Raw genomic sequence first — 14,824 nt, forward strand, 5'->3', positions numbered from 1 at the left:
TTCCATGCCTGTGGGGTGTGGGACCTTTTGTGGCTTAGAAAAACACCAACCTTTGGGTTTTTGTGGGAAAAAAAGAACTTGGAGTTGGAAGATGTAAGGCCAAGAGATTGTAACTTTTCTGCTGTTGTATCATTTGAACTCTCTGCAGAGCCCAAATGCAGGTGCTACAGATATATTTAACTCTTAGAAGAGCCTCACGGGGCCCAGAAGCCTCTGAAGAATTTGGTACCCGGTGTGAAAAATAGAAATGAGCGTCATTCCACCATTCCTGTGTTCCTGTTAAGCTTAAGCCTCAATAGGCTTCCCTCACTTTGTGCCAAGCTTGATGTTCCCTGAAAACCTCTCATAAAAATGAATTTGCAGAAAGCAAGATACTGTCCCCCTGGGGAAAAAAGGCTGTGTGGGACACGGTGCCAAATTCTATAACCGAAATGCATCAACAAATGTGCTCATAAAGTTTTAGAGGGCGGAAAGGGTGTTTCGAGGGAAAATGTTCAAGCAGTTTCAGTGGGAAAAACCTTGGCATATTTCCAGACCTTTGGAACAAATTTATGCTGGCGCAATTCGCATCTTGGACAAAAATGATAAATCACATAATAGCACATGTGCAGAAAGCAAGAGAAACCTGTAGGTCCCGACATCCTTTACATGCTACAAGAGGTCCTAGGGGAGATATACAGGAGTTACTTACAGAAAGGAATAGATATATTTTCTTCACCTTATTTTTACATATAGAGTAGTAGATTTGATATATATATTAATATGGTTATATTATTATGTTGCTACTTAGTTTTGAAGTAGTCTCATACATAACCTTTGTTAAAAAGAAAGGTTAACTGTAATGGTTTTTGAAGACATACATATTGTGACTTTGAATTGGTTTTAACTCTTGACAAGTCCCTGTAGTTCTCTTGGCAAGGATTTTCGGGAATGGTTTGCCATTGCAAACTTCCTAGGGCTAAGAGAGAGTCTCTAGCCCAAAGTCACCCAGAGGACTTTGTGCCTAAGGCAGGACTAGAACTCCCAACTTCTAGCCCAGTGCCTTACCTGCCAAATCTTACTGTCTCAGGTGACTATTTTAAGCCAGAGTTGTAGTGGAATATATGGATGACCTTGGGGAAAGAGAAGAGATGCTGCTTAGGAAACAATCGGATAAGAGTGGTAGGAGCCCACAGTTGCATAACGTCAGAGAAAGAAACTTAGGAAAGACCTGCCCTAGTTAAACGTGGAGGTGGATAGTTTGTGTCTTTAGACTTGAAAGGTTCTGTTAAAGTTAATGTAGCTTTACTCTAAGGTAGAATTAGTTCATCTTGTCATGGTTTGTGTCTGGTTGATCTAGGAGGACTGTCAGATGTCCCTCACCTGATAGCAACATGGGATCTTTGTCCCCTGATTTGCGTACATGATCTGACTCTCCCGTCAAGGAGCTCTCATCTATCTTGAGATCATTCCCCTGAATAAGCACTCCGTCGGCAGGAAGCAGGTCACCTAGGAGGGAAGAGAAAGAGGTTAAGCAATTAACTCTGTCAACAAATACTGGGGGCCTACAATCTTATGCCCTTTTTATCTACAATGGATGTCACATAGAGCTACCCATTTTGCTTCCTTAATTACTAAAAGAGGAATAAGTTTGCTTGCTATTTGATAAACAGTGATACACAGTGCTTCTTAATGCTTCCAGAATTTCAGTGGGAATTTTTTTTAAAAAAAAGATATGCATGTTTGCAATAATTATATTTCTGGAATTAAGTGTAAAGTAGTACAACAAAATAGATGTGAAGACAGCAGTGCACACATATTTGCCACTGCCATTTTATTGGAAGTGAACAGGGGAAAGAATACTTTATCTAAATCCTGGATGGATGGGCAAAATAGTGTACAGTAGATTTCTATTGTGTAGGTTGTTTGAAATGATCACAGAACAGAGTTCTGTGGTCAATTCATTGCATTCCTTGAGAAACAAGAAATGAAAGAGCAGTGGCATAATGAGGGGGGGGAAAGCTTTTGACTAGACATACTCTTAGATAATCTTAAATTTTCATCCCTGATGACCCCTCATAAGCTTTGAGACTGTGCATCTTTGCATTATGGTACAACTGTAAAAGAAGCTTGTATAAAGTTAAACCACCAGCCCCCTCTGGGGCATCATGGAGCCCTTTGTTTACTAAGTATCTTTGGTGTTCCCAGAGACAGAAACTAGATATCAGGATTGTTTTAAATCCAGTCCCTGAGGTATCTCCATGCAGGGCTGAATTTGCCTTTGCAGGGCTGGACTAAGTTGAGTGATCATTACCTCCTGCCTTCTCTCTTACCATATTTGATCTGGGCGATGTCTCCCACCACCAGCTCAGCCACGGGAATTTGGACCAGTTGCCCATTGCGGATGACAGTGAATTTCTGTTCCTGTTCTATGCGGCTCTGGAGACCTCGAAACTGCTTCTCCTTGCTCCAGTCGTTGAATGCTGTGACCAGCACTACGCAGATCACTGACAGTAGGATGGCAGCACCTTCAATCCAGCCAGCTTCTGACTCACCCTCATCCTCTGCAGCCCCTGACACGTTCCCACAGACTGGAAGGAGGAAAAAAAAGAAAATGTTGGTTACAGGAAGGCTCCTATTACTCTGATCACACATCACTTCTCCTTAAATCAGGAAGAGGTGCCATGATTCTATCAGCCACAACATCTGGGGCTGCAAGTGATTAGAAGTCCAACTGTCTGTTTCTCAAATTCAGCAACTTTAAGATGTGTGGACATCAACTCTCAGGATTCCCCAACCATCATGTTGGCTGGGGAATTCTGGGAGTTGAAGTCCAAACATCTTGGTGTAGATAGTGCCTACCTCCTTCTTACAGTCATCTCTCCTTCTCCAATAGCTACAGATCTGTATGTTTTTACTTGTGGTTCTTACTTGTGTGTAGTGTGCACTGTGGACAGCGCTTAATTTCATTGTGAGATACACAGTGACAATAAAGATATTCTATTCTATTCTATTCTATTCTATTCTATTCTATTCCATTCCATTCCATTCCATTCTATTAGATTCCCTAGGAGTGAGGCAACAGCTATAAAGATTGCTGATTTTACCACTTAATATTCCAGTATTAATAGGCCTAAGTCTCATACAACTGTCAAGATGAGGTGCCATAAATATAAATATTATTAACCTCATTGTTTTGTCTGTTCATGCATACAGATCATTGCAAAATTGCATAGAACTGGATGATTTCTCCTATCTGCTCCAAATGGATTGAGGGAGAACTTGGAGTTTAATATTTACCTATTAAACTCATTAATAGGTAAGTAAATGGATGGTAACAGAATTAAATTAACCTGAACACCCTGATCTTGCCTGGGTAAAACTGGTAAAATAAGTCTCAATTTCAGAGTGTTGTTGTACATTCCATTTGCATAATCCCTTTTGCATAGTACAAGCTTACAAATATAAGTAAAAAGATGAAGCAGCCTAGCAGACATAGGGATAAGCCAGCATGAAGAAATTTGATAAAGTTGGGCAGACTAATATGCAGAATCAATGTCTCTTGGCTCTCCCAGTTGATCTGCAAAGGAAGATGGATCCACCATCTTAGGACAAGGCTTTGATGTCATAGCCACATAATTACCACAATTGTTCCCCTCCCATAGCGAAGTTAGCAAGAAATCATGCTAGCCTAAATCTTGTTGCCCTTACAAACTGTATTCTAATGGCTGTGATTGGTGGTTTCCTTGATGTAAATCCCAGCCCTATCCATGTCGAATACTTACTGTACATCCTCCAAAATTAGTACATACAATGTTCTGATTTATCCCATATATTGGGGTGCTTTGGTTCCCCCCCCATTCCTATTATACTGTGGACTAATTGAACTAAAAGTCCTTGAAACTGTGGGCTGCTGGTTGACTGGCTGACCCATGGATCATTAGGTGGCAGCAAAGAAAGTTTTGTATCCCTTGGCTGCCATCTCCATTGAGGTGCTTGTCAGTTTCAGGGAACTGCACTTTCTAGGTCCATCAAGGACCTTCCATGGTTCCTCTACAAATTATATTAGGGAGTATCACCTTTGAAGGGAGTTTGCCTGCTCAATCAAGAAGACATCTTTCAGGTTTCCTGCTTCAAGAGTTGAGAAGAGTAAAAGGCCAGGTTTTCTCAATGGCTGTCATGTCCCTTTGGAATAGTTTCTCCCTCACTGCTGAGATTTGGACAGCCCCAACTTTGGATAGCTTTTAGAAGATGATCAAAAGAATGTTGTTCTTTTGGGCATTCAGAATCCAAACACTGTCTGATGTACTATTGTCTTATCTGTTGATGATGGGTCAAATTCTACTGCTGTTGTTATGGCTATTTTACGGCTTTGATGAGGAGCTTTTGATTTATTTTAGAGATCTGTCTTCTGAATTGCCCTTGGTTGTGTGACAAGAATGGTATATACCGTAAATACTCTAATCAAACAGTTTCCGGCACTGGATGGTCATGGGGCATTGTGGGAGGTTTCAATAGTGGCACTTAGTTATATTTTCCCATAATGCTCCAGAGCAATGTTGCACAATTTCTTGAAATGAGGAACTCCACCCATGTGTGGATGTCATAGCAGAGATGGCAGGGATCCAATCTTACCTTCACTTTCTTCACCCGGTGGAGCATAAAAAGATAGTCCCAAAGAGATGATGGCAGCAATTTCCAGAATGATTAGGGTCACATCCTGAAGTGCCTCCCACACTAACTGCAGGAAGGTCTTGGGCTTCTTTGGGGGGATAAAGTTCTGTCCATAGATCTGTCTTCTCTTTTCCAGATCAGCTGTGTTATCAGAGAGACCTGGGGTCAAAAGAGAGAATAGCAAGAATGAAGCGGCAAGTCTGTTTGGCCTGTTTGTGACAGGCTAGAGAATGTCAATGTACCAGGAGAAAAATGTGTTAATCAGCTTTCCCAACTTGTTACCTCAGGAGCTAGACTACAATGTCCATTGTCCCCAGCCATAGGTTACGAGGTGGGGGAAGGCTGTTCTGTTCCCAACCTTCTATCATTCTCCAGACATTCTATTACCATCTAGGTTTATGCTTTTAATGTTTTAAGTGGATTTCTGCAGATGAAGGGAAGGGTTTATATGGTATGCACTCACAAACCAACCTCAGATAATCCTAGCTCTTGCCTGGCAATTAAAATTACGGTTGCTATGTAGGTGCAGTTTTCTAGCTTTCTTGATGTTCTCTTGCTTGGGGATTGCTGGATGATTTTCAGTATGGAAAACAGTGATATAAAACTGCTTAAATCATGATCTGGGATGAAGTGACCAATGCCATGAGAACAGGAGGGTAAGCTACATTCATTTATTTATTTAGATTGATATCTAATTTATACAGATAGTCATTGACTTACGACCACAATTGAGCCCATTTTTTTTGTTAAGCAAGACAGTTGTTAAGTGAGTTTTGCCCCATTTTACAACTTTTCTTGCCATGCTTGTTAACACTAGAATTGTTAACTTAGTAACATAGTTCTGGTGTTTCTAAGCGTTTTTGGCTTCCCCATTGAACTGGGGTGTAGATTTGAACTTGGATGCCCTGATGTCAATCCAACACTTTAAGCCCTATGGAACAAACTAAAAGAAGGAAAGTATAGGTTTAAGTCTAAAGAAGGCTCCTTAGAAAATGGCTTTGCCCACTTAAAAATCAGCAAGAGCTACTCTACATTCTTACGGGTGTTCAGTTATGGCTTTGAGGACAAATCCTGTATATCCAATCAGTTTCAGGGTAGGCCCTTAATGGGGGAGAAAGATTCTTCCTTCTACTGCAGAATTGTAAGGGAAAAGCAACACATTTCTGCTTTCTATTCACCCCCCCTCTCTCCCCCTCCCAACTTAAAATCTGATTCAGAGGAATAGGAGAACTAGGATAGTTAATGCTTTTCTGGAATTCTGGAACTCAGCATTTTATCAGGACAAAGCAAGAATAAACTCTGACTTTTAGAGAGTTACGGAAGCCCATTTATTGTAAAATAAATTTGGTCACAATGGTCATTTCCAGCATGCACCGGACACAATGACTTAGTCCAAATGTGGAGCCTGGTATTACATTCCTCCCATGACTTCTTTATCAGCTTGGTCTGGATCACAAATCACGAATGACAAGTAGTTTTACCATCAGGGTAAGCGGTGGGGTGGCTGACAGTGTTCTAGGCCCCACTCTGCAGAATGATTAGGAGAGCTCTCCCTCAGAGGGAGTATGGCTTCTATTGTATTTTGAAGAAAATAAAAGAAAACACAAGGTCATCTAAAACAGCCTCTCAATAAAACTATTAAGTCCAGAGTATAAAGCTATGTAAACCGCATCCTGGCCTACATAGATCATCTTTGTAAAGAAAGTCTAATACATACTTACTATATCCTCCTCAGCCCAATTTTCACACCTAAATATTCCTTTTTTTTGTTTTCCAACTCCTTCCTAGCCAGAGGTGCTGCTAGGTTGGGTGCATTGGTTTCAAAACTATGCAAAGGACCCTTCCCCTCTTCATGAGGAGAAGTCCGGAAGGGAACTGAAAAACTTCTCATTCACAACACGGTCAGACCTGATCATATCTGGTCAAGTAAGGATAGGATTTCAGAGTCTACCAATAGAATGAGCAGGAGCACCATATTGTAAAATGAGGCAGGGCAAGTTTGCCCCAGATTGAGCTGCTATCCCCTCAGATTCCTTCTTTGCAATGTTAGGGCAGCAGCCCATCCCCAGCCTTCTCTAGGAAGCTGTGACCGTCAAGGCAGAAACCAATGGGTGTAGGCTGGCACTTCAAAGACTGCAGTGAAGGAGGAGGACTTCACCCCAGGCTGGGATTCAGTAGCTCCTGGGAGATGAAAGGGCCAACTGGGTGGCACTGTAGGTGTCTTCTCTTCCTTTGCTTACCTTTCCTTAGCTTTGTTAGGTCCTTGTTAAATATTAAAAATGCCAGAGAGCCAGGCAAGCAGCAGGAATGACAGCCCGGAGTTTGCTCTCAAATGCCCTCAACAGCTGGCCCTGGGGTGCCAGAGCAGTGCCTCTGCTTTTCGAGACAAGGAGGCAACAGAGCAGCAGTTCAAATTACAGAGGCTGGGTACTCTGGATGCTAAGAAATACATATTTTAGTTAATTAAAAAAAAACTAAGGTGTTATTTTTAGTCAGCTTGGCAAGCTGATTTGTGTGAGCTTATGTGTGTTTGCTCAGCCCAGTAAGTCCTCTAATATCTGAAAGGAATAATAATAATGAAATGGATAAAAATACAATCTGGCAATGGCTTACAGCTTGATCATTAAAAAAAAAGAAACGGAAGGCTTGACAACTGGCAAAGGCTTACAACTGGAACATTAAAAAAAGAAAGTGAAGGCTGTTCAAACTAATGCAATCAAGGTCAAGAATTAAAAAAAAACCTCAAATGATTCAAAATGCAAATTGTGCAAAGAAGCAGAAGAAACAGTAGATCATATACTCAGCTCATGCAAGTAGATTGCACAAACTGCTTATAAACAATAACATAACAGAGTTGCCAAAATGATTTACTGGAACATCTATAAAAATTATCATGTGCCAGTGATGAAAAATTGGTGGGCGTATAAAGTTGAAAAAGTAGTTGAAAATAAACAAATTAAAATTTTGTGAGATTTCTGAACAACAAACTGATAAAATATTTGCTCATAACACACCAGATTTAACTGTGGAAGAAAGTGCGGATAATTGAGGTGACAATACCAGGGGATGCTAGAAATGAACACAAAGAACTGGAGAAGATCATAAAGTGTGAAGATCTGAAAAATGAAGTTGAAAGATTATGGCATAAACTGGAAGTTGTGGTCCCAAATGGTTATCGCCATAGTGAGTGTCAGACCCAGAAAAAACCTGGATGACACTTAGAAATCGTGCATTGAATTTGCAGGAATACTATACTGATATATTACAACTTTTTAGGTTCTTGGGAAAGTATCAGAAGGTCAATACTAGCTAAAGAATTGGGAGCTATGATGTCACATTATTGTATATATAAGAGTAATAATAGTGTATTTTCATGATTTGGTTTGGTTTAAGCAATTATATTAAACATAAACTGTTAAGTGTTAATCAGTTCTTTCCTAAATATATAGGTTCAAATAATTTGATTTTGGACACTGGGTGGCAGGCAATATTTCCCAAATGAACTCTTAATAGTTATAGAAACTCGAGGGCACATTTTTTTATTTTTTAAAAAAGAAAAGCTATCTGCTAAGAATATGATACATATAATTTGTAATATGCTTGTCACCTTTTATTACTTAAAGACTGTATTTACATAATCAGATTAGTTAAAGATCCATCAATTTTGCTCGCACTTTTCACTCTTGGAGAATATTAACCTTGCTAAGTTTTTTTTATTATTATTTTTGTGGTTGAGAATGTCTTGTAAGGCTCATTCACTTGGTCAGTTTAAAGCTCAGTGAATTGTACAAACTCTGAAAGAGGGTTAATTGTTTAACTATGTTCAGTGTGGTGCATGCACACAGCCACAAAGGAGCTATCTCTCTCATTAACTAGTAAGGTTTCACAGGATATTATAATGAGTAGATGCAATTTATTTTTGCCTTCTATGCTTATCAGTTGACTACCAAAAATCAAATCTGGCTTGTTCCCCTGTGGTCTTAATATTTTGTTCAAGTGAAGCAAGTAGTAGCAGAAACTTTTCCCGACATGGTGGTAATGATAATATAATTTATTAAAAGTGTAGACCCCTGAATTGCTCCAACTCCTGACAGCTTACATTGATGAAAGACAATAAAAAGTTCATTTGGCAAGAAGATAAATAATTTTGCTCACTATTGTCTGTAAAGAAGTTGCTGATTAAGACACAGAATTTTTAAAAAAGTAGCACCGTGGATGCCAGGATCCTCAAAGGAATTAAAGTACCTCAGTCTTTTGGGATCAGATGTTAATAATCAGAAAAAAATATATATGGTGGAATGTTATCCAATGTTTTGATGAGCAGATCCATTTGTAAGAGTGTTTTCTACCAGCCACAAATCATTTACCTCCCAAAATGTAAACTAAGGAGATAAAAGGATTTGTCCAAAGTGAGCCCCAATGGTTATCAAAATGCCAAAATACAGATCCATTCTTTTGATTGCTGTTTCCTGTTCTAACACGCATTCCACAGAAGGACAGTGGAGGATATAAGAGATACAAAACGCTTGACTGAATACAAAATAGAAGCTGGGTCTGAACTTCAGAAGCCCAAGGACTAGTAATCCCCCCAGAGGCCCAACATGTTAAAAATGAATCATCTCTAGCAAATACAAACAGACAAAACATTTTTGCCTAACCCACCAAAGCCAGATGAAAAACCAAGCACATCACACAGACTCATACGCCACACGGTCTACTGAATTTTGAAACAAGATATAGCACAGGCAAAATTTCTCCTCCAACTCTGGCACTCTTCCAAAAACTGCATCCCCCATTGTTACTCTTGGAGCCTGGAGACATGACAGCCAATAAAAAGGGCATATAAGGTCGGTGCTTCCTAATGAAATGTTTTTGAGAACTAGCATTATTATTAGTTAAATCAGGAGGGGCAAAGGGCCCAAGAGAAAGCAAGAAGTCCCAAAGGTGCTTTTTCACGAGGCAACTCGACTTGCTTGTTTTTCTTTGAAGACGTTTCGTTTCTCATCCAAGAAGCTTCTTCAGCTCTGACTGGATGGTGGGGAGTTGAAGAAGCTTCTTGGATGAGAAGCAAAACATCTTCAAAGAAAAACAAGCAAGTCGAGTTGCCTCGTGAAAAAGCACCTTTGGGATAACTATGACCTGGATGACTGAGAATCTCCATAGACAGAAGGCAAGAAGATATTCTTCAAGCTAACGGGTTTCACCGATATGTTCCACAATCCAGCATTTTCTCACATTGTATTGATGCCACCTCTTGCGTGATAGATTGTATACTCATTTGCATGGACTGATCTCCTATTTTTTTTCTCTAAAAAGCTCATAGATTTTGGTGATGTTATAAACGAGAGTGGTCAATTAATCGTCACCTCAGAAATGGATAAAAGAAGAAATATAATGAATCTCCAATGGGTGGAAAAGACTGTAATGAGAAAAACAGCTACTCAGTCTGGAGACCAGGTATCCATTTTGGGTAGGTACCTCAAAAGCCTTTGGTGCTCCCCCTTCACTCAGAGCACCAACTTTAAATTGACTGGGAATGGACAGTCCATCCAGTATAGAAATATTTGCCCAGAATAGAGATGGGCAGCCTTTTGGACAGTCCATCAAGGGTACCAATTCCAAGGGAATGGGGCCATTTTATTTTATTTTTTTCAAAATACACACACCGTATTCACACTTGCATGTGTATGTTTCATGCAGGTTTAAAACCCATTCTGTAGAATATTTAAATGTTCTATTATACTTTATTCTGCCTGTTCATAGTTATTTTTGTGTAATCAATTTTATCCCTCCAAAAATCTGTAGAATATGATTCTTTGATGCAATTTTTAGCAACTGAATCTGACCCCTTGCTGGGTGACAACTTGTGCCTTCACAAAATAGAGGAATGCCCTCTGTATAATATGCCTCCAACTCATAATAATATTACAGTCCTAAACATGCTTAAAAGGAAACACTTCAACACAATGTGCTTTTCTTCCGAAACAAAAACCTAAGCAGTATCGTTATTGTTTTCTGCAAAACACCTTTTTTGTATACATTGAGTTCAAAGCATTTGATCTACACTTTTGCAAAACTCTGTTCCTATAGGGTGAGCCTATAGAAAATGCTCAGAAACATAATTTCAGTTTCTTCCATGGATCAGAACAGCAGTAGTTAATTAGTTATGGTTCAGAAGGATCTCCAACTGTCTTTTCAACTTTCGTGTTCCTTGAATCTTTCCTGCCTTAGAATCTTGCCCTTCAGTCATTTTTCTGGTTCTCCCTACCTTCAGATCAGCGGCTTTTTCCACTTGAGGAACAGGATTGGAAAGAACCAGTGGGAGGAAAGATGATGACAGTTTTTTGGCAGGTTGGTATAGTTTCAGGGCCTTTCTACCACCAAGTTCTGGTGCTCTCCGCCCACCCCTGAGTCAGCAGAAATCTATACAAGCATGAAGTTGGCTGTCTTCCTTGCCAATCTTTATTCTACTCCATTGTCTGTTTCAAGTAACTTTAGCCATCTGTCTTTCCCAAGATAATTAATGGAGACAAAACCTAGTTCTATAGAGAAATATATAACCAAATGTACAGGTATAGTATAGGGGGTACCTTGCTCAATAGTAGTAACTGTGAGAGGGATCTTGGAGTCCTAGTGGACAATCATTTAAATATGAGCCAGCAGTGTGCTGCAGCTGCCAAAAAAGCCAACACAGTGCTAGGCTGCATTAACAGAGGGATAGAATCAAGATCACGTGAAGTATTAATACCACTTTACAATGCCTTGGTAAGGTCACACTTGGAATACTGCATCCAGTTTTGGTCACCACGATGTAAAAGAGATGTTGAGACTCTGGAAAGAGTACAGAGAAGAGCAACAAAGATGATTAGGAGACTGGAGGCTAAAACATATAAGGAACGGTTGCTGGAATTGGGTATGTCTAGTTTAACAAAGAGAAGGACGAGGGGGGATATGATAACAGTGTTCCAATATCTCAGGGGCTGCCACAAAGAAGAGGGAGTCAAGCTATTTTCCAAAGCGCCTGAAGGCAGGACAAGGAGCAATGGGTGGAAGCTAACCAAAGAGAGAAGCAACCTAGAACTAAGGAGAGACTTCCTGACAGTTAGAACGATTAACCAGTGGAACAACCTGCCTCCAGAAGTGGTGAATGCGCCAACACTGGAAGTTTTGAAGAAGAAACTGGACAGCCATTTGTCCGAAATGGTATAGGCTTTTCTGCCTGAGCAGGGGGTTGGACTAGATGACCTCCAAGCTCCCTTCCAACTTTATCATTATTATTATTATTATTATTATTATTATTATTATTATTATTATTATTATTATTATTATTATTATTATTATTATTATTATTATAAGTGGAGAAAAGAGGAAAAGACAACCACCAGCAGCAAAGTAGATGGACTAAAAAACAGTGGTAATGGTTGTGTTGTTAAGATCTGAGCCAGGCTGGGGATAGATCACTCTGGAGAAGATTTATCTGTGTGATTGCTAAGAGTCAACATCTACCTGATGATGTATAATCAGAAAATCAAAGCTTACGAGTTTTTATAGGACTCAAGGCTGCCCTTGGATGGTGTCTGAATAAGGGAAAACATAACTTTAACATTAGTACAGTTAAGAATAACTCGACTGCCTTGCTCATGGACTGGGAATAAAATGAAGGCCATGCCAAGAGGAAAGAAAGATGTCATCGGGGCATATTAGATAAAAGTGGGGACATGGTCTCAGGCATCTAGCACAGCGGTCCCCAACCTTTGTAGGTTGGCAGCCTGGTGGGGGGAACGGGAACCAGGCTGTATGTATGTGTGCATTGCTCAACCTAGGCAAGCAGAGGGCTGTGCACATGTGTGCATGTGCCACAGCTCAACTTATGCAACTTATGCCAGCCCACTGCATGTGCAACTTGAGCTGTGCGCGCACATGCACACCGGCCCAATGCTTGCATGGCCATGTTGCAGATAGGCCATGGCCCAGTATTGTGCCACAGCTCGGGGGTTGGGGACCCCTAATCTAGCACATTGACCTGGGTTTAGTAGGGAATAGAGAAGCAATGTAATCTGTCAAAAGTCAAAATCCTTCTCAAAGATCCTTCTTCCAATAAAAGATCTTACAGGAATCCAACACAAGGGACCTGAGGATAATCCATTGTAACCAATCTATGACATGGTTGAGGAACTAGACAGTCAAGCTTATTGAACCTCATGGTAACTAGATAACTACAAAGGCCTTGGTCAGATCAGATCAGATCAGAATTTAGCTCCAGTTTATTGTCCCTTGTCCAGCCAGTTAACAGATAGAAAAATGAGACAATGTTAGTCCAGTCAATTTATCATGAAATTTAAAACAAGAGCAACAACTGCATCATCCCAAATTCCACCTTCAAACAAAGAGGTATACAATATGAGCTACCGGGTCACCACTAAGGTGCCCTATCAGACACAGCCCTCAAATTCAGGGCCGAGAAAACTCAGTAGAATTACTAATGCATGGGAGGAAGGAAGGAATAGAAAGACAAAAAAGAAGGCAAGTGATGGAAAGGAGAAAAGGACAGGAGTGGTGTGGGACAGCATGTTCGCCGAGTGGCAAGGGCACAGACACAGGAAATATGGATCATCCAGGAATGCTTGTAGGTTTTGTTTTGTGCCAGTGAGAGCCATGAAGATCAATTTTTGCCTTGGGTCCTCTGTCTCTAACCCCTTTTGCATCCTGGCTGTTCTTTGGTTGCTTTTTCCTCCTCTCCTCTCCTCTCCTCTCCTCTCCTCTCCTCTCCTTCCTTCCTTCCTTCCTTCCTTCCTTCCTTCCTTCCTTCCTTCCTTCCTGCCTTTCTTGTAGCACTTGCCTGGTTCCCCTCCTCCCTTCCCTTCTCAGTGCGATGGGGAAAAGCCTGCATCTCCCTGCAGCAGAGAATGAACCAGCCTTGGCTGCAGTAACCTCAAGGACAATTCAAGGAGAAAGCAGCAAAGGGAGAGGTGGAGGTAGGCAAGCAGACAGAATGGGTCTGATTTGAATTCCCTGGTGCTTTCCTGGAGCACTGTTGCCTTCCCACATTTGGAAACCCAGATTGTTTTATACGGAGAGCAAAGCAGGGAAGAGAAGCCCTTGGTTTATCTGCCCTTTTAGAAGGAACAGAAACATCCGCATCTCAAGATGCAGACAATGGTTAGGAAAGACACTACTTCGGTCTGTCCAAACCTCAGGACCTCTGAATCTATGGGACCTCAAGGACTTCATTCCTCACTTCCCTCCTGCACACACATACTCTGAAAAAAAAGGAAATAATTATCCTCAAAATAATTGGTTCCTTGTTACTAAATGTTGCTAAATTCCTATGTAGTTACTTATTGTCAAGGGGAAGGGGTAGTACAATACCCATGCTTAGAGACACCATTTCTTAGGATTCAACCTTTCCATTCTGACATTATGTGCCAGAAGGCCTTGGCTTACATTAAGCCTAACAAAGCACCACACCAAGAATGGCAAAGCAATGAGTTGGGGAAAGAGAGAATCCTTCAGATCATCTGATCCCAACGTCAAGACCAAGTGGGCCTCGAAACTCTGTGGTGTTTCAGGTGCTCCCAGCATTTGCTGCCAGAGGTGGTTGCTTTGCTCTCCTAAGTTGCTGCAGGGTCCAAAGAGCGCCAGAAGCTATAGTGCTCTTTGTCCATCTAGTCCAGCACTGTGTGCCTCTGCAAGCAGACAGTGATATCTTTGGGCCTATATGCAGAATTGGAATATAGAACTCAGACTGAATCAGTTGTATAATGACACTTCGGAGTAAAATGTTACTAGATGTATGTTCTTGCTGTATCTCCTATGTAGCTCCTTGGGAGTAGAACCTTTTTTTTTATTTTGCCAATCTGGCCTGGGTTATGACTAATTGATTATGAAGTTTACACCCTGAAGGGATCAAAGGATATATTCTGCCATGCTTCCTTATCTTTCCCACTTGTAAATCCATAGTTAGCTTAGAATATTTCAATCTGCCATCAGTGGGCGAAACGTCGGCGGCAGCTCAGGAGTTCTTGGCTTCCATGACGGCCTTGGACTTGACCCAATTAGTGCATGCCCCCACTCACACGGGAGGACACACACTGGATCTAATTTTTGTCTCTGGCCAGTGGCAGAATGATCTGGAAACGGGGGAGGTAGTCATTGAGCCCCTGTCATGGTC

General features: G+C 40.9%; 1 protein-coding gene across 10 annotated transcripts in view; it reads right to left on the reverse strand.

Moving 5' to 3' along the window:
• The window catches only part of ATP2B3 (ATPase plasma membrane Ca2+ transporting 3), an 80,382-nt gene that overhangs the window by 58,739 nt on the left and 6,819 nt on the right, over positions 1-14,824 (reverse strand). For all 10 annotated transcript variants that reach the window (XM_015815135.1, XM_015815131.1, XM_015815128.1 and 7 more), the window contains exons 2-4: positions 4,615-4,812; positions 2,313-2,570; positions 1,363-1,488 (exon numbers count right to left, since the gene is read on the reverse strand). In XM_015815135.1, coding sequence (XP_015670621.1) covers positions 1,363-1,488; positions 2,313-2,570; positions 4,615-4,812 — 582 coding nt within the window. The remainder of the gene's footprint in view (positions 1-1,362; positions 1,489-2,312; positions 2,571-4,614; positions 4,813-14,824) is intronic.

This window comes from Protobothrops mucrosquamatus, unplaced genomic scaffold (assembly GCF_001527695.2).
Source record: "Protobothrops mucrosquamatus isolate PMUCROS unplaced genomic scaffold, P.Mucros_1.0 scaffold315, whole genome shotgun sequence".
NCBI lineage: Eukaryota > Metazoa > Chordata > Lepidosauria > Squamata > Viperidae > Protobothrops > Protobothrops mucrosquamatus.